Raw genomic sequence first — 16,493 nt, 5'->3', positions numbered from 1 at the left:
GAGTTTTCGCCTCGTAGCCCAAAATCTCCCAATTCACGACTCAGACACAGACACAAGTCCGAGGTGGAGAAAGCTGCAGGTTCATAGAGTAAACCTCAGGTTCCCACGTCTTCGCCCCGATCCGCTGCTTCCACCCGTCTGGGACCTCCGGGACGGCTTCCACCCCCCCGAGGAACAAAGGTGATAGATTTCTTAATAAACACCGGATTGTTTAATAGAATGTTTTTGTTGTTGTTGTTTTTTTTACTTATTATATTCTATTTTATAAACTAATTTAAACTAGACCCTGTTATACATATGCCGGTACGGTAGGTGGCGGTATGCACCTTAAAGTCGGTGTTGCAATCCGCCCCAAAAATGCGCGAAGAAGAAGAAGAAGAAGAAGAAGAAGAAGAAGACGAAGAAGAAGAAGAAGAAGAAGAAGAAGAAGGGGTCGGGTGGCGCCCCCTGCTGGCCGCCGCGGGAGCTACGCGGGGCAACGCTTTCAAACCGGCGGTCGGAAGATGGCGGAGGGCGAGCTGAACGTCGACAGCATCATCTCTCGGCTTCTGGAAGGTGAACCTTTCGAAACGCCGCGGCTCTCGCGTAACGTCCACGCACACTTCGATAAGAACCCCCCCCCCGCTCCGAATATTGTCGCGGAGTTACCGCGGCGCCGGGGAAAGGAATCCACGTTTCGTCCAACTATTTGGGTCGGGCCGGGCTAGCCGTCGTTGACGTTAGCCGCTAGCCGCGGCTAACGTTAGCTTGGCGTGTTTATAAACAGTGTTTCCGCGGCGAACGCCTACACCCGCGCCCGCTTTCGTTCAGCGCCACTCGCCCTATCGCGGTTGTTTGAGCCGGATAGCGATCGTTTGAGCAGATTTCGCCTCTACAAAAACACCGCGATCTGCTCAAAAAAAACCATGATATTTGTTTTGAAATATCTTCGGATTCCGCAATCACGCGTCTCTGTCAAAATACGGGGGGTTAAACCAATGTAAACATGCAATAGTAAATAGAATGTTTATTAGGGCTGGGTAAGTTTCCCCTCAGTTGTTTACCTGATTTTCTTTTTTAAGGTTCCAATCCATAATGCCAGTAAATGGCTGTTCTGCAATGGGCAGACGTGTGTCATACAAGTGTAAGTTTATTTAATCATTTAGTGTAAAATAACCAGAAATTGTAAATTACAAGTATTTACCGACAATGAATCGTCGACTCAAATTTCAGGATGGTGACAGCTCTGCTTAGCACTGGGAAATCAAATGTTCTCGACAAACTTGGTTTAGATTTTATAATTTGTTTTGGCAAAGAAGTCCTAATTTAAACATGAGTAAAGAACCGAACATATAGTGTCGCACTTCATTACATCTCTCACTAAATATTCTGTTTGTTAATGGTCTTATTCCCATGTCTGTGTGGAAGCTAGGAATATAAATTGCTGTGATTATACCTTTCCTAAACACTTATAGAATCTTATCTGATCTTACTTTTTGTTTATGACTATAATTTCCGAATATATCATTTGGCACTTCATGACAAATGTTCAATTTGTTAAGACATGAAAACCATGGACAGTAGCTTGAAGAAAGCCGATCTGAGTTGTGTAGCCACTAGCACCGGGTATAGAAACTTAAATTAACATATAGAAATTGAATTATTTTACCAAATTCTGTCTATACTATTTGGTACCAAAGTGGTTATTCTCGTTAGTGTCGGTGAGACCGAAATAAAACTGATGAGGACTGATATTTGAAATTCTATAACAAATTATACCATGCGTTAATGCAACTACAATAGTAGCTAGATCACAAAAACTGAAAACATCATTTATTTTGTGTTGCTGTGGTGATGGAGGGTGGCTAGAGCAAGTTGCTTATTCCTGATCATGGCCATGTTTCCTTTTTTGCATATATATATTGGGGTTAAAAAAAAAACCTTGCCTGGGGTATTAAGTTTGGCACCAATCCTTCTTGACAAATTCTTTCTTTTGGTCAGGTTTCCGTACTCATAAAGACGTCAAGTAAACACATTATACATTTATACTGACAAATTCCTCTTTCAGTCTGTGTCGCTTCCAAAAAATTTTGAGCGTGACTTCAAAAGTTGGAGAAATTAAACTTTTCATTGAATATTTCATTGGCGGTTGTGTGCATTTTAATGCTGGTGCAGGCAGAGCTTTTCATTGCTGTCATTAAAAAAAACATTGAATACCGCTGCCATGTGAATAAAGCATTACATCGATTGTACAGAAAGAGTAAATGTGTCCTGTAATTTTCTTTTTGTAAAGAGACTTATTTTTCGAACAACACTATAAACAATCACCACATTGTCTTAAAATGTAAAAATAAAACAAGCTGCCTTGTTCTTTTTCATGTAACTAAGCCTAGAATATGAGAATCAGAGCACCACACATCCCATTACTGGAAAAAAAAGTTCATTTTGTTGTTAATCTCTGTTAGCTCATAATGTGAACAAGGGGTAGAAGAATGGGTCGGAATTAAAAGTTTCTCAAGCTGAATTCATGTTTCAGTTATATTCCTACTATTTATTAATTCGATTTTTCTTGAATCCACAGAAAGTCTGAGACCCATGTTGACATTCATTTTTGAAACTCTGTTTGAATTAATACAAAAGTATTCCAGTTTTCAAATATTGAAATGACCTCAAAATGTCACCTCGAAACTGTGGCTTAAGAAAACTTTGAGCTTTGTTCAACAACACTACTTTGCATGACAGTTGAGCCTGTATTGTCTTGCTGTGAGGATCAATTGGTTCTCTGAATCTGTTTATTTAGTTGATTTAAGCGTTTTAAGACGCTGACCATTTGTTTGGACTCATGCATTTATATTTGTATAAGTAGTTTATATCTAAATGTAAATGTATTTGTATAGATTGTAATCGCAGAAAGCGGTTATCATTCATCACTTTTTCCCCCCCACTGGCCATTCTGTGTTTTTTTTCTTTAAAAAAAAAGTGCTTGTCTGCAGAAGTGTCAAACAGCTCCGACGTGGCTTCGCTACAGTTTTTATTTCAAGCTTTTTCAGCAACGCAGTTGGAGGTTTGTCATGGGTCGTAGATAAATCAATGATGAGTGAATAGATTTGAGTGTGGAATTCATGGGGAAATGCATGAAAGTTGGTTAAGCTTGGTTTGTGACAGGATCACTGTTTGACCAGTTCATCTGATTTTATTCACTTGTGCTTTCGAGGATTGAGAGTTAGATTACATGATTAAGCTGTGTGAGAGAGACTGAGATGAGTGAAAGCTTCCACTTAATCCGCCTCAAACTGCTCCCTCTGAGGCCAATCTGGAAACATTCTCCCATGGAGGATAAAACCCCTGTGACCTCAGGCTAGCTGATATGACCAAGATATATCAAATGGTGTTTTTATTTTCAAAGTATTAACTGTATGAGACAGTATTTTGGGTGTTTACATGTATTTGTGTATTTTTTTATGCAGTTATGCAATTCATTTTTACTTACTGATCCAATTGTATTCATAGCAGTATTCTTTCAACACTGCAGTGACTTGATGTCTAGCAGACTAGTGATTTCACTGCCTAACTATCCTGTTTTGGGATCTGGAGTGGGTGATGAGCTCCAAGGCAATACTAAAATGGTTATATCTTACATAATGTGTCTGTCATGGCTTTCTTCATCAAAGCACTTTTCCTCTTAATGCCAGTTAATGCTCATAGTTAGATAATATTTTGACTTGCTGAAGGGAGAGAATGTTGTAGCCATACACAGTTCCTAACTCTTAAAGCAGCGTTACTCACTCTTACCATGATACAACCACTTTTTATGTGGACCTGAACCTAAATGAGCTTGGCGCATACCTTGTCGCAGAGCAAAGAAATATTTAAAATTTCCCAGTTAGCTCTAACATATCGCTCTGTTTTTCAGCAGTTAACCGTTGCATACACTTGAAATGTTCTTTCCTGCTGGTTCATGGAAACCTCTCTGGACGCCGTGCTAGGGGTCCAGGCAGTAGGAGTAGGTTCACAGTGGAGCGAACAGCCAAGAAAACCCACTCTATGTAGAAGGATGCAAGCTGCTCTTGTGCTCCAACCACTCCGCTAAGCTTAGGATTTACAAAGTAGAGTAAGAGTTTGCAATGAGAATGTATTCCTACCTTTCCACGGTTGTCAGGCGCCCGCTGACGGTTGATGCGTTTGTGAACCCTGCTGTAGTAAAGATGTCCGTCTCTCCCCCGCAGTGCGGGGATGTCGTCCAGGCAAGATAGTCCAGATGACGGAGGCCGAGGTCCGGGGCCTCTGCATAAAGTCCAGGGAGATCTTCCTCAGCCAGCCCATCCTGCTGGAGCTCGAGGCCCCCCTCAAGATCTGTGGTCAGTGCCTTTTCAACCTTCTGTCATATTCTGCCTCCTTTGTTCTTTATCGTAGACTTCCCCTCAATTATATTTTAAATTTCACTTTATTTAATCCCTTTTCACCTGCTCCTGTTCACTTGGAGCTATCATCTCTCACCCTTCCTTTATCCAATTTTCTTTTCAAAAGGTAAGGATGGGGTTTTTCTAAATTGAACGCTTGCAAGCAAAGAAGACAATTTTTAGAAGTAAAGTGTGGAAAGAACTGGAAATTAAACAGGAATCCATCCAGAGGTGTTATCTTTTTTTTTTTTTTTTTCCCTAATTGGAAAATCCCTCCCTGTGCTTTTGGGAAAGTGATTTATGAGCCTGAACCCACTTCTCAGAGCACAGACCAGAGAACACAATCTCTAGACCCGAAGGTAACAACAATCCGTTGTTTTGATGCAGCTCAGAATTGACTCTGCAATGACTGCAATGTTCACAATTCAGTGCATAAAGTTGCTGGAGAATCAGAGACTGTTGTAATTGAGCTTGTAATGTTATCCTGCAGCTTTTATCGCTCCTCTTATAGAAGATAGTGTGGGAGGGGGAGGCTGTATATCTCTGTCTTACACCACAGACTGTAGGTGAACTCATCCAGAATGTAAGATTCCACATTCATTATGCAGCATCTCCACTCTTTCTTGAGCGTTAAAATAACAGCCGCTATCTTAATCTTTCGGTGGCTCCGACACATCTCAGCACACTCCCACATGCTTTATCTCCCGCCGGCAGCGGAGCGGAGCGCAGCTCTCTCGAGCCCAACTTGGTCATTCTACCATCCGCTCAAACATAAACACGCAGGAGCCGATATCATTTTTCATTTGGACACAATCTAAATCAATTCCCTCCAACAGCTCCTTGTGGACGTGGAGCGTGAATATCAGCGTGAGGTTATAGAGGAGGTCACATGGAGTATATTTTAGTACTTGAAATGTCACTCTCAACGTGATCTGAGAGGGTGTGCTCACAGAACGTAACTGACGTCCTTGTAAACCAGTTCCAGGTCCAGTCGGTGTTCATAGCATCGAGGGGTTCAAAGGCCCCAAAGTTCAGCCTTCTACACTAAGCCATGTACTCAAGGTATTGCTGATTTTTATCATTCCCAGGACATTTCTTAAACAATAAAAGCGAGAGATCCGAGGAAGAAGATTTAAATTCTGACAACGGGGCGATGTCATGCTTTTTGGTCGCGGCTACGGTTACAGGCTTTCAATGCTCGGCAAACAATGTTTGTCTTTAATTATTCACAGAGGCCAATGCTATCAGTTTCAGTGAACTCTGTTTCACACATTTCAACGACACACTTTGAAGGCCGCAGATCTGCACTGACCCTCACTCAGATATCCCTTCCTTATTACATCACGCAGTTAAATAATTTAACTGCATGGCGCATTTTACCAATTTTCATTTAATTATTTAATTTAGAATGCCCGTTTTATGGTTGCTGGACTTGACGCATTAATTTATAAATGTATTATTCCAGGATAATTGGTTGTTTTTTTTCCTTCAGAGTTTTTGGAAATATTAAATTCTCGCAAAGGTTTGAGCTCTAGGTTTTTTGGTACCTTGCTATTCTTACATTTTTGGTTATTTATGTCTTGTTATTTGGGGCTGCGTAAATTAAATTATTGACCTTGACCTCACAATTCACTGTGGGCTCCACTGGGATTGGCTCCTAGTGGAGCCCACAAATCCAGGCTTTCACCAACTTTGCAACATTCACTCATGTCGGAGGCTTGTCTGAAGGAGCGTCAAACCTTACCCCCACATGCAGTACTTCCAGACACAATCTTGCTTATAGGCCACCGACAAACTGTTGGCCAAAGGGGTATTACATTTCACATCGACATTGAAATGTCCCAACAAGTTAATTCTGTGCCATACAAGCCAAATTCACTGCCTGTTGCAGAACAATCCACCACAGCAGTTTTATACCAGTCAAAATGTCAGCTCACGGTTACAAATATATCCGGCCTCTCTAATCTCAGGGCCAAAGTGCCAAACATTTTAACGAGCCCTATTTCAGTCGCCATCATGTGTGATGCCATCTTACAATGATAGGGTGTGACATGAAAGACTGGATTGACATGAATTTCTGTGTCATTGTCATAATGGCATGCATATTATCGTCTAAATGCACCGGGTGAGGCTCTCTTTACTCGTTTCTGTCTGGAGCACTTAGCCCAAATTAGAACAGCTCTTTAGCTGGCGTGAGAGGATATAAAAGGTAGCAGGGTGGCTGCATTATGAAGGGAAGGAAACTCCCTCTATGCTGCTAAAATCACATTCAAAAAGCATGTCTTCTTAAAGCGTGTACGCATTGACTTCTGGTAGCAGCCTGCGTGTACGTTTTTATTATTGATCATCTTTAAGTGGTGGTTTTTCTAATCTGTTTGTTCAGACACAACACAAAATCAATATTAATAGATGTTTTGAATGTTTCCAATATTTTCTTTACCATTATAGAGGTTGTGTTGCACTAAGTTGACATACTGTACCCTCCCCAAATTAAATTGTCTTTAACATTATGGATAATCTTGTTATTCTGAACGTGAAAAAAACAGATAATGGAACAGTTCACCAGGGGGCTTTGGATGATGCATCAGAAATGTTGTATTGTTAAGGAAAAAAGACATTTGAATGCCAGCATTTTCTTTTATAGTCTTAATTATATTACTCATGTACTTGAATAATGATGCCCATCCCTAATATTTCATATAATACTAAATATATGTTTATGTCTGTCATATTACCAAGGCAATATCCAATAAGGTTTTTTTTCACGTCAGGTTGAAATAACAGTGGCTACTGGTTTGTTTCCTTGAGTTCACAGATGTACAGAGTGTAGAGCTGAAAGAAAAAACCCTTATTCCCCCTAAATCCTAACATCTTTCAGTTCACTGAGATTTAACATTTATTCCTGGAGGTGAGTAGGTGTCTGTAGGTGGGCGAGGATGACATTGGAGAAGGGAAAGTAAAGTGGGAGAGAGCAGCAGGGAAAAGTATTTCTGTGTCCGTCCCCTGCTTCACACCTAAACCTTCCTGCTCACGCGGTCTCGCTCCTCAGGTGATATTCACGGGCAGTACACCGACCTCCTGAGACTGTTTGAGTACGGGGGCTTGCCTCCGGAGGCCAACTACCTCTTCCTCGGGGACTACGTGGACCGGGGGAAACAGTCCCTGGAGACAATATGTCTGCTGCTGGCCTACAAGATCAAATACCCGGAGAACTTCTTCCTGCTGCGGGGGAACCACGAGTGCGCCTCCATCAACCGCATCTATGGCTTCTACGATGAGTGTGAGCAGGAACTCTTAATACCCCGAGCGCGCAAAGCCTTACGTGACATACGAAAACAGCCTTGGAGCAATAAAAAAAAAAAATCATACCAATCTTTTTTCTTGACGGTGTGTTTGTGTTGTTTCAGGTAAGCGCAGGTTCAACATCAAGTTATGGAAGACCTTCACAGACTGTTTCAACTGCCTCCCCATTGCGGCCATCATCGATGAGAAGATCTTCTGCTGCCACGGAGGTGAGAAGAGAGAGAGAGACTGATCTGGTTGATCATTTACACAAACTATAGTTCTACGCCGTATACTTCCGTGATATTCACCTGTTCTGATCTAATCCCAACACCTTTTGCTATTGAAGGGCTATCGCCTGACCTGCAGTCTATGGAGCAGATCCGCAGGATCATGAGGCCGACAGATGTGCCTGATACAGGTATTTCTGATGTTTTACTTTACATTCACTCTTCTCCCTCGAAATTGAAACATTTTTGTATGGCACTCGTTTCCCCTTTACCGATTCTCCTTTCGGTGCGCATCCCAGGCCTCCTGTGTGACCTGCTGTGGTCAGACCCGGACAAGGACGTGCAGGGCTGGGGGGAGAACGACCGCGGCGTCTCCTTCACCTTTGGGGCGGACGTGGTCAGCAAGTTCCTCAACCGCCATGACCTTGACCTCATCTGCCGAGCCCACCAGGTAACCCGAGAGGGGGAAATGGTAACCGCAGGTCTCGGCTCTGGTGAACTGTACAGTCTACCATAGCATGAAGAAAGGAAGACTATTGGGAACTATATTTAGCAATGGGGACTTAAAATTGCCAAACAGAACATTTTAATTCCTGGTACAATTTCCTTTATTCAGTTCTAATACAAATTGTATAGTTGTGGGACATTAAACATCATAGAGGATAAACAGTTGCTTTTTCATCAGGTTCCTGTTTTGTGTGTGCTACCTGACTTGCCCATATAAGCACACAGGCGCTTGATGGACGACCATGTTCTCGTGGCCCCGGTGGAGCGCCGCAGCCATGCCTTCATTTCTCATCTTCCCTCTTCTTCAACACACAACACACTTCATCACCTAGCAACCATAATGAGTCTGGAACAGCTTGGGAAACAAGCATTCCAATAAACAAAATGTTTTGTTCTTCAAAGTGAAACCAACGCTGACTGTGTAGTAGACAGTGGTTGAATGGAAAACTATTGAGGGCTGGTCAAGAATACACAAGCCTGTAGACACACCTGCGTGTCAACAGTAAAGAGCAGACTTAACTCCACAACTCCACTGAACTGTGTTAATATTTGTCGCTCCTGGTTGTCATACAGGATTATGATTATTAATCCTGTCCAAGGATGCTCTGGGATAACAAATAAACCACATAAACAAAACATAATCAATAAAAGCAGAATGAACTGGATAATATTTGTCGCTCCTGGTTGTCATACAGGATTATGATTATTAATCCTGTCCAAGGATGCTCTGGGATAACAAATAAACCACATAAACAAAACATAATCAATAAAAGCAGAATGAACTGGATATTCAGTGCATGATAATATTATTCAAAAAAATCAATTCCAAACTAAAAAAAAATTGGAGAAACTTAAATAAATGAAGAGTACATGAAGCCCTGTGGTAATGAGCAGATGGCCACAACCTGTTTTATTCTCGCTGTTTTGTTTTTAAATCTTGTTTGTGGGTTTGCGTCGTAAAATGAAAGCCGGCTTCGAGAAACATTGGTCACGGTCCGTGTCTCGGCGTCGACGTTAATGTCTGGGGGCGGTGTTGAGGCGTCTGGGGGGCGGTGTTGAGGCGTCTGGGGGTGGTGTTGAGGCGTCTGGGGGTGGTGGTATTGAGACGTCTGGCGTCTGTTCGCAGGTCGTGGAGGACGGATACGAGTTCTTTGCCAAACGCCAGCTGGTGACGCTGTTCTCCGCTCCCAACTACTGCGGGGAGTTCGACAACGCCGGCGGCATGATGAGCGTGGACGAGTCCCTCATGTGCTCCTTCCAGGTACGTACGCGCTCGGAACGCTCGCACCGCGACACGCCGCCGTTCCGCCGCGACGCCTTCAAATACCGACGTGTGCTTCTCTCCCTTTGGCACAAAAAGATCCTGAAGCCCTCGGAGAAGAAGGCAAAGTACCAGTACGGGGGCGTGAACTCCGGCCGGCCCGTCACCCCGCCACGCACCGCGCAGCCCCCCAAGAAGAGGTGAACGCAGCGGCGTTGCCCCCCTCCACCCAGTAACTCCCCTGTATAGGAAGGATACAGGGCTTAACTATCGCCCCAGTCTCTCTACCCCCCTCCCCCCTACGCCACTGACAGCTCTTTTCTTAACATGTATGTGTACATAGGTTTGCTGTGACCAATCGATGTGTTACTATCATTATTTCTTTTTTGCTTTTTCCTGTTTGTCGGAATTTTTGATATTCACAAATATTACATTTGTGCTTTTAACAGCAAATTGCCATTCGAGGATCGCCCCGATTGCGTGTTGTGCGAACACGTGTCCTCTTTCAGAGCGAGAAGTGTGAATGAGTCAGGAGTTCTGCTTTGTTCAGACAGGAACAACAAAACGAAACGCCTTGCGTTATTTTGAAGGTGTTGAGATGAGAACCCGCCTGACGACTCAATGTATTTCAGGTCACTGAGAAGCGGTGTGTGACACACAACGCACTATAAACACTTCTATAAAACACTCACACAGTTTCACTCACCCACAGTTTTTTAGGATACCTGTGAGTCTTTCCGTGAACGGTGTGTCCCCCCCCCCTTCGCCACACACTCTCGTACAAAGAATGCGTGGAGCTTTGGGCGTGATTGAACCAGAGAACAGAATGTGATGCTGCTGGCAGTGCACATGCACCACTCCAGCCGAACGCACACTCGCTCGTGCCTCCCCGTCACTGACTACACCTCCTCATGACAGTGCTGATTAACGTGTCGGTCCATTTACCCCGCGCACGCCTCCTCCCATATTTGTGTGAAACTGTTTTCTTTTTTTAATGATTAATGGTTTGCTGTGATTGAATCAAATTTGGGAAAGTAAAATAACTGCTAATGGTAACGTGTAATCAGTACTTTTGTGAGGATAGAATAAAACATAACAGCATGGGCTGCAACGACGTGGCTTGCCTAACTGTGTCAATGGTGTTTAAAATTTATAATGGTGAAAGTTCAGCATTTACGAGATTTGAACAGCATGCAAAAGGGCCGCGCACACAGCCAGAAAACACCTAAGGAATTGGTTTCGTGTGAAGTTTTTTTTTTTTAATTTTATTTTTTTTTAATTCCACAACAGGAACATTTGTTAGGCCTCCTTTCCTCACCAAGTCATTTCAGGTACGAAACAAAACCTGCGAGGAAGTGATAACGTAACCTGGTGTATGAAAATCGCCTGTACATTAGAAACAACCTTCATACATTTCGAGTGGACCACAGACAGTCACGGGTTGATGGGAGTGCCGGAGTAATATGCTGTATCATCATTGCAACCAAGAGGTATTGAATTTCCCGTTACGTTCCCGGTTGGCGGTAATACTCTGCAAACACGATGCAGTATATCTGAGTGTGCGTGTAAATGAGCGTGTGCCTCATTTTATTTTTGCTCTTAGTTATATTCTTTGGTTTATTTTTATGTACTCTCCACATTGTTTACTTGTTATTCACTTAATTTATTTCCTAATAACTAAAATTAGTAAAAAAATAAAATTAAAAAAATCTGTTACCAAGAAACTGTTTTGCAGTTTGTACCAGTTGGTTTGAAAGTCTATGAATCGAAATAAAACAAATACAACTAATGGTCATATTGCCTCCTGTGGTACGTTCTTTTAATGGTCCGAATGAACTCCGCCTCGCTGTTTATTTGCACATATACACCAATCAGCCACATTAAAACCACCACCAATAACCACTAATATTTTGTTGCACCCCTCTTGCCGCCAAAAAGAACCCGTGGGGGCATGGACTCCACAAGACCTCTGAAGGTGTGCTGTTGTATCTGGCACCAAGACGTCAGCAGCAGATCCTTTAAGTCCTGGAAGTTGTGAGGTGGGGCCCCCATGGATCGGGCTTGTTGTTCCAGCACATCCCACATCGGATCGGAATACTTGTGCCCATTGATAGATACACACTGTACTGTTCTCTCTCCTTTATGCTGTACGATCAAGCAGCTGTTTTAGAGCAATCGCGAAAAGCCATATTTTTGTAATTTTGCAGCAAAGGTATTGTGATCGTCAGTCTCAAAGGTCTTTGAACAAGTCTAAAAATATGCCGAGGGACATTGTTGTTGTTTAAGGCTGTAGAGATGTTGCGAACGTGCTGCAAAAGAGCCATTCTGTTGACTTTTTTTTTTTTTCCTGAAAACCATATTGATAATTGATACCGTATGTTGCGGTCATCCATGTTTTTTGTTTTTTTAATCTTGAATATACAGTACTAGTTTCCCAAGGACTTTAGAAAAAAAACAGGGTAAAACAGATATAGGATGACATTAGAAGAAGAAGAAGAAGAAACAGTCTTTATTCGTCACGCAACACACCACACTACAACACATGCTTGCTTGCACACACACACACGCGCACACACACACACACACACACACACACACACGCTTTTGATGGTGGCCGCTGAAATGGATCCTCTGCATTTGACCCATCCTGGCTTGTCCTTCCTCCGGGGGCACAGCCAGGAGCAGTGGGCAGCGCGGGGGGACCAGGTGATAAATGTCCATCGCTGGTCAGATGACGATGGGTGCATGTTTTTTAGTGGTGGGTCCTTACTGACGTGAGGTGGAGGAAACCCCATGTGAGCACGGGGAGAACATGCAAACTCCACACAGAAAGGCTCCTATTTGGGAGATAACCCGCCGGAGCACGGTGCCAACAGCGCCCCAGGCGGGAATCGAACCCAGGACCTTCTTGCTGTTAAGTAAATGTGGTGGAATGACCCGATTTGAGAGGGAACCACTTTCTTTACGAGACCCGATGTTATTCCGTCACGCACTGCAGAGGAGTCTTGATCCCCCAGTGTCGAGGTCCTCCAGAGTTCATGTCATGTATCTTCCTGAACGCACGGGGGCGACATACACCCCCGCGGCGTTCAAACCGGCGCTGACCGCGGGCAGCGCCGGTCCACGGCGTCGACACTACGGACGGTACCACTGCGCATGCTCATCGCCCGTCGCGCCGCCCGGCGGATGTCCGCGTCGGGTCCGACAAGAAACGATTTATGGTTTGAAACAAATAAACCGGAGGGGTCGCGCCCGTCGGGAAGCACTTTCACATTTCCACCCGCATCGAGACCCGCCCGTACACCCCCGCGTCCCGCTCTGCTGCCAGGCGTAAAGCTCATGGTGCACAGGTACGGTATGCTAACATGCTAACATGCTAACTCACCGTGTCGCTGTGTTTATGTGTTGGCTTCCGCATGTTCCTCATTACATCGCCGTATTCAATTTTCTATATTTCTATTCTATTTGTCCTTCATTGTAAATTACACCCTCCATATTTTTGAGCTTGTCTCACTTCAGCTTGTCAACTGTCAGCTTAGTGTACAAACTGGTATTCTTTCGTTCTGTACTACTGTATCCATGCACCACATCCCTCACTGAGGTGCTGTTGTAGTAATAGTAATAATTATTTTAAAGTAATAACACATTAAGAGCGTACTTTCTTATCTATTCAATATTAAACACCCCACCGGCCCTTGTTTTAATTATTAATGTGCTCCTCTTTAAATGACTGGCGTGTCCTTCCGTCCCACAGAGCCTCCCTGCTCCCCCAGCAATGGACCGTGGGTAGCGTCAAGCACCGAGCGAAGCATGGCCAGGCTGAGGCGCAAAACCTGCATCACATTAATCGGTTTACTGCTGATTGTAGTCCTTGTAACGGCGGTTTTAAAATCTTTCGCGCCGCAAGACTTCCCGCTCGTCAGCCCCGACGGCGTCGAGCTGTTTCCGGACATCAAGGCGGTCGGAAAAAATTCCTTCCAGTCAGAGAGCAAGGCCGAAAGCAGAGCCGGTCAAACGCAAATGGCCGATTCCCTTCAGTCGGAGAGGGACGCGAAACTGGAAGCCGCGCTGAGGAAGTTCTCTCCTCCCAACTACAACCTCCACGCCTTCTACTACACGTGGTTCGGAAACCCCCGGTTCGATGGCAAATACATCCACTGGGACCATCCGCAGCTGCCGCACTGGGACTCCAAGGTGGCGCAGGGTTATCCACAAGGGAGACACAAGCCGCCGGAGGGCATCGGGTCAAACTTCTATCCATCCTTGGGCGCTTATAGCTCCAGGGATCCCTCCGTTATAGAAGCTCACATGCAGCAACTGCGGACAGCGGCCATTGGTGAGGCAGAAGATGAATGTCGGCAGCAGATCTTCCTCCAGTGTACACTGTTATTGTATATAATATTTATGCCTGTGACTTATTACCGAAAAGAGTGTTGATTACTCTCTCTTACAGGTTTGACATTAAATTGCCTGTTTGTTTAAGGTGTCATCGCGGTGTCATGGTACCCACCTGGCATGAAGGATGACAATGGCGAGCCGACAGATGACATAGTTCCTCTGTTGCTGGAGGTGGCTCATAAATACCACATTAAGGTCTGTAAAATAAGGACATCATGTTTAATACTTAACGACACCATAGTTAACGATTTTTTTTCCTCATGACGGTATGTTGGAAATATAAATGTATAACAATGTCTGGTTTTGTAATTAAACATCTGTTTATACCTTTACTCATTTGTTTAAAAAAAGGTGGCTTTCCACATCGAACCGTACAAAGACAGGGACGAGACGTCCATGTTCAAAAATGTCAAGTACATCATTGAAAAGTGAGTCATCAACGGTACCAACACAGCATCCATTGTACAATTTTGGACAAATTTATTGATGACTTTATTGTTCGATTCAAAAGACCATGTTCAGTCCCTAAACTAACCCTACACATCCTCCCTTTCCTCTTTTCCTTTCACTGTTCACTCCCTAGATACGGAGACCACCCGGCCTTCTTTAGGTTCAGGACCAACACTGGAAAACTCCTCCCGCTGTTCTACGTGTACGACTCTTACCTGCTGAACTCTGAGCAGTGGGCCAAGCTGCTTAAGCACACGGAGAGCAGCAGCGTCAGGGACACGCCCTATGACGCCGTCTTCGTCGCCCTGCTGGTGGAGGAGAAGCACAAGAGGGACATCCTGACCGCCGGCTTCGACGGCCTCTACACCTACTTCGCCACCAACGGCTTCTCCTACGGCTCCACGCACCGCAATTGGGACTCCATCAAAACGTTCTGCGAGGACAACGGCCTGCTGTTCATTCCCAGCGTGGGCCCGGGTTACATCGACACAAACATTCGACCCTGGAACTTCCAGAACACCCGAAACCGCATCAACGGGAAATACTACGAAACGGCCCTGAGCGCCGCCTTAGAGGCGAGGCCCGATTTCATCTCGATAACGTCTTTCAACGAATGGCACGAGGGGACGCAGATCGAAATGGCGGTCCCAAAAACAGCCGAGACTGTATATCTAGACTACTTGCCCAACCGGCCAGCTGTCTATCTGGAAATAACCCGGAAATGGGCGGCGATATTTGGGGGCGAGCGTAAGAGATGGCAGGAATGATGTTGCCATGGCAAAGCGGACTGAGTGTACATCGAAGAACAAATACACTCACAGTCAGAGTACGAGAACATTTTTCACAAAACATAAAGGCAAAGGGGAGGAGTCAATCCCGAGGAGATCGATATTCATTCTCTACCGTAACATTGGTAGAGATAAGGGACGTCACGGTCAAGACATTTTGGCCGATGATCATCATACAAATAATTTCCGTTAACAATTTAATTGTCTCTTGTTCATTTTATGACACTATCATAGTACTGTGAAAATGTAATCTCTATTATACTGTAATACACATTCAATTTATGAAGAGCCATTTATTGACACTGAACATAGTAACATAACAAATCGAAGTAGACCGTTTATTTGTCTTTCCCACTGATGGAAACATCTAATTCATATTGTTTTTACTGCGATATTTCTAACATTGGTTGGTAAAATTCAAGTGCCATCTGAATGGAAACGTGATTGCAGGTTACAAAATGGTCGCCGTCAGCTATGCAAGTGAAGGTGCATGTGCTGTTCTGTGGGCGAGTACCGGCGTCTTCCTTTTGATGCAGAGACGGGAATTTGTGAAGGGCCCGGAAGACGGAGGGACCATGGGACACTTTGGGTGGGTTGAACACCGAGGGGCTGCACCGTGGAGGATGGATCCTGTACACGGGAGAGTAACTCACTTAACGACCATGACAAAAATATTAGTGCAACATTTTACTGTGAATGTAAATACAGCTGTATTCACTTTTAGACAGGGGGTCCCATGTACTTCAGACAATGTTAAAATGTTGAATAATTGTACAGGAATATCCAAAGAATTTGTAAAACTTGAGACAAAAGAAATTTGCTTTTTTTTTTTTTTGCGCTTGAATGAGTTCCTAATTTAATTTAATCCTCAACATTTGTTACCGACCAAGTCTGTACATGCACATGCTTTGCCTTTGTATAATCTACGGATACTGTGAGTGACAAGTCAATAAACTGTGCCCTCCTTAAAGAAATAAGCGAGTAAAGACAATATCTCATCGTCTCGTCGTGCGAGCCGCGCCAGTTTCTTTAAAGCGTGAATCCATAACATCATCTGCGTTGGGTGAATGACACTATCATTCTTTTATTTCAACGTCCAAGTTGACCCTGGATGTGGTTTCCTGGCTGCAGTTGCAGTTGACCGAGCGACTCCCGACTGGCGAGTCGTTTCAAAGATTTCGCAGCAATCAGTTAAAAC

General features: G+C 44.1%; 2 protein-coding genes across 2 annotated transcripts; both read left to right on the top strand.

The window, feature by feature from the left end:
• The first annotated feature begins 420 nt into the window (after positions 1-420).
• On the top strand, positions 421-11,452 carry LOC307238799 (serine/threonine-protein phosphatase PP1-beta catalytic subunit-like). The gene is made up of 8 exons (XM_080011942.1): positions 421-555; positions 4,206-4,337; positions 7,429-7,659; positions 7,787-7,891; positions 8,011-8,082; positions 8,191-8,342; positions 9,525-9,659; positions 9,759-11,452. The coding sequence occupies exons 1-8, from the start codon at positions 504-506 to the stop codon at positions 9,861-9,863; spliced, it is 984 nt and encodes a 327-aa protein (XP_079868068.1). The 5' UTR covers positions 421-503; the 3' UTR covers positions 9,864-11,452.
• Positions 11,453-12,845: 1,393 nt separating this feature from the next.
• Positions 12,846-16,250, top strand: manea (mannosidase, endo-alpha). Its single transcript, XM_080012899.1, has 5 exons — positions 12,846-13,009; positions 13,414-13,995; positions 14,143-14,252; positions 14,409-14,485; positions 14,641-16,250. The coding sequence occupies exons 2-5, from the start codon at positions 13,470-13,472 to the stop codon at positions 15,272-15,274; spliced, it is 1,347 nt and encodes a 448-aa protein (XP_079869025.1). The 5' UTR covers positions 12,846-13,009; positions 13,414-13,469; the 3' UTR covers positions 15,275-16,250.
• The last annotated feature ends 243 nt before the right edge of the window (positions 16,251-16,493 follow it).

This window comes from Zeus faber (assembly GCF_960531495.2).
Source record: "Zeus faber genome assembly, chromosome: 13".
Classification (NCBI taxonomy): domain Eukaryota; kingdom Metazoa; phylum Chordata; class Actinopteri; order Zeiformes; family Zeidae; genus Zeus; species Zeus faber.
Note: the sequence above shows the minus strand (reverse complement) of the source record. Positions and strands in the feature narration are given on the sequence as shown.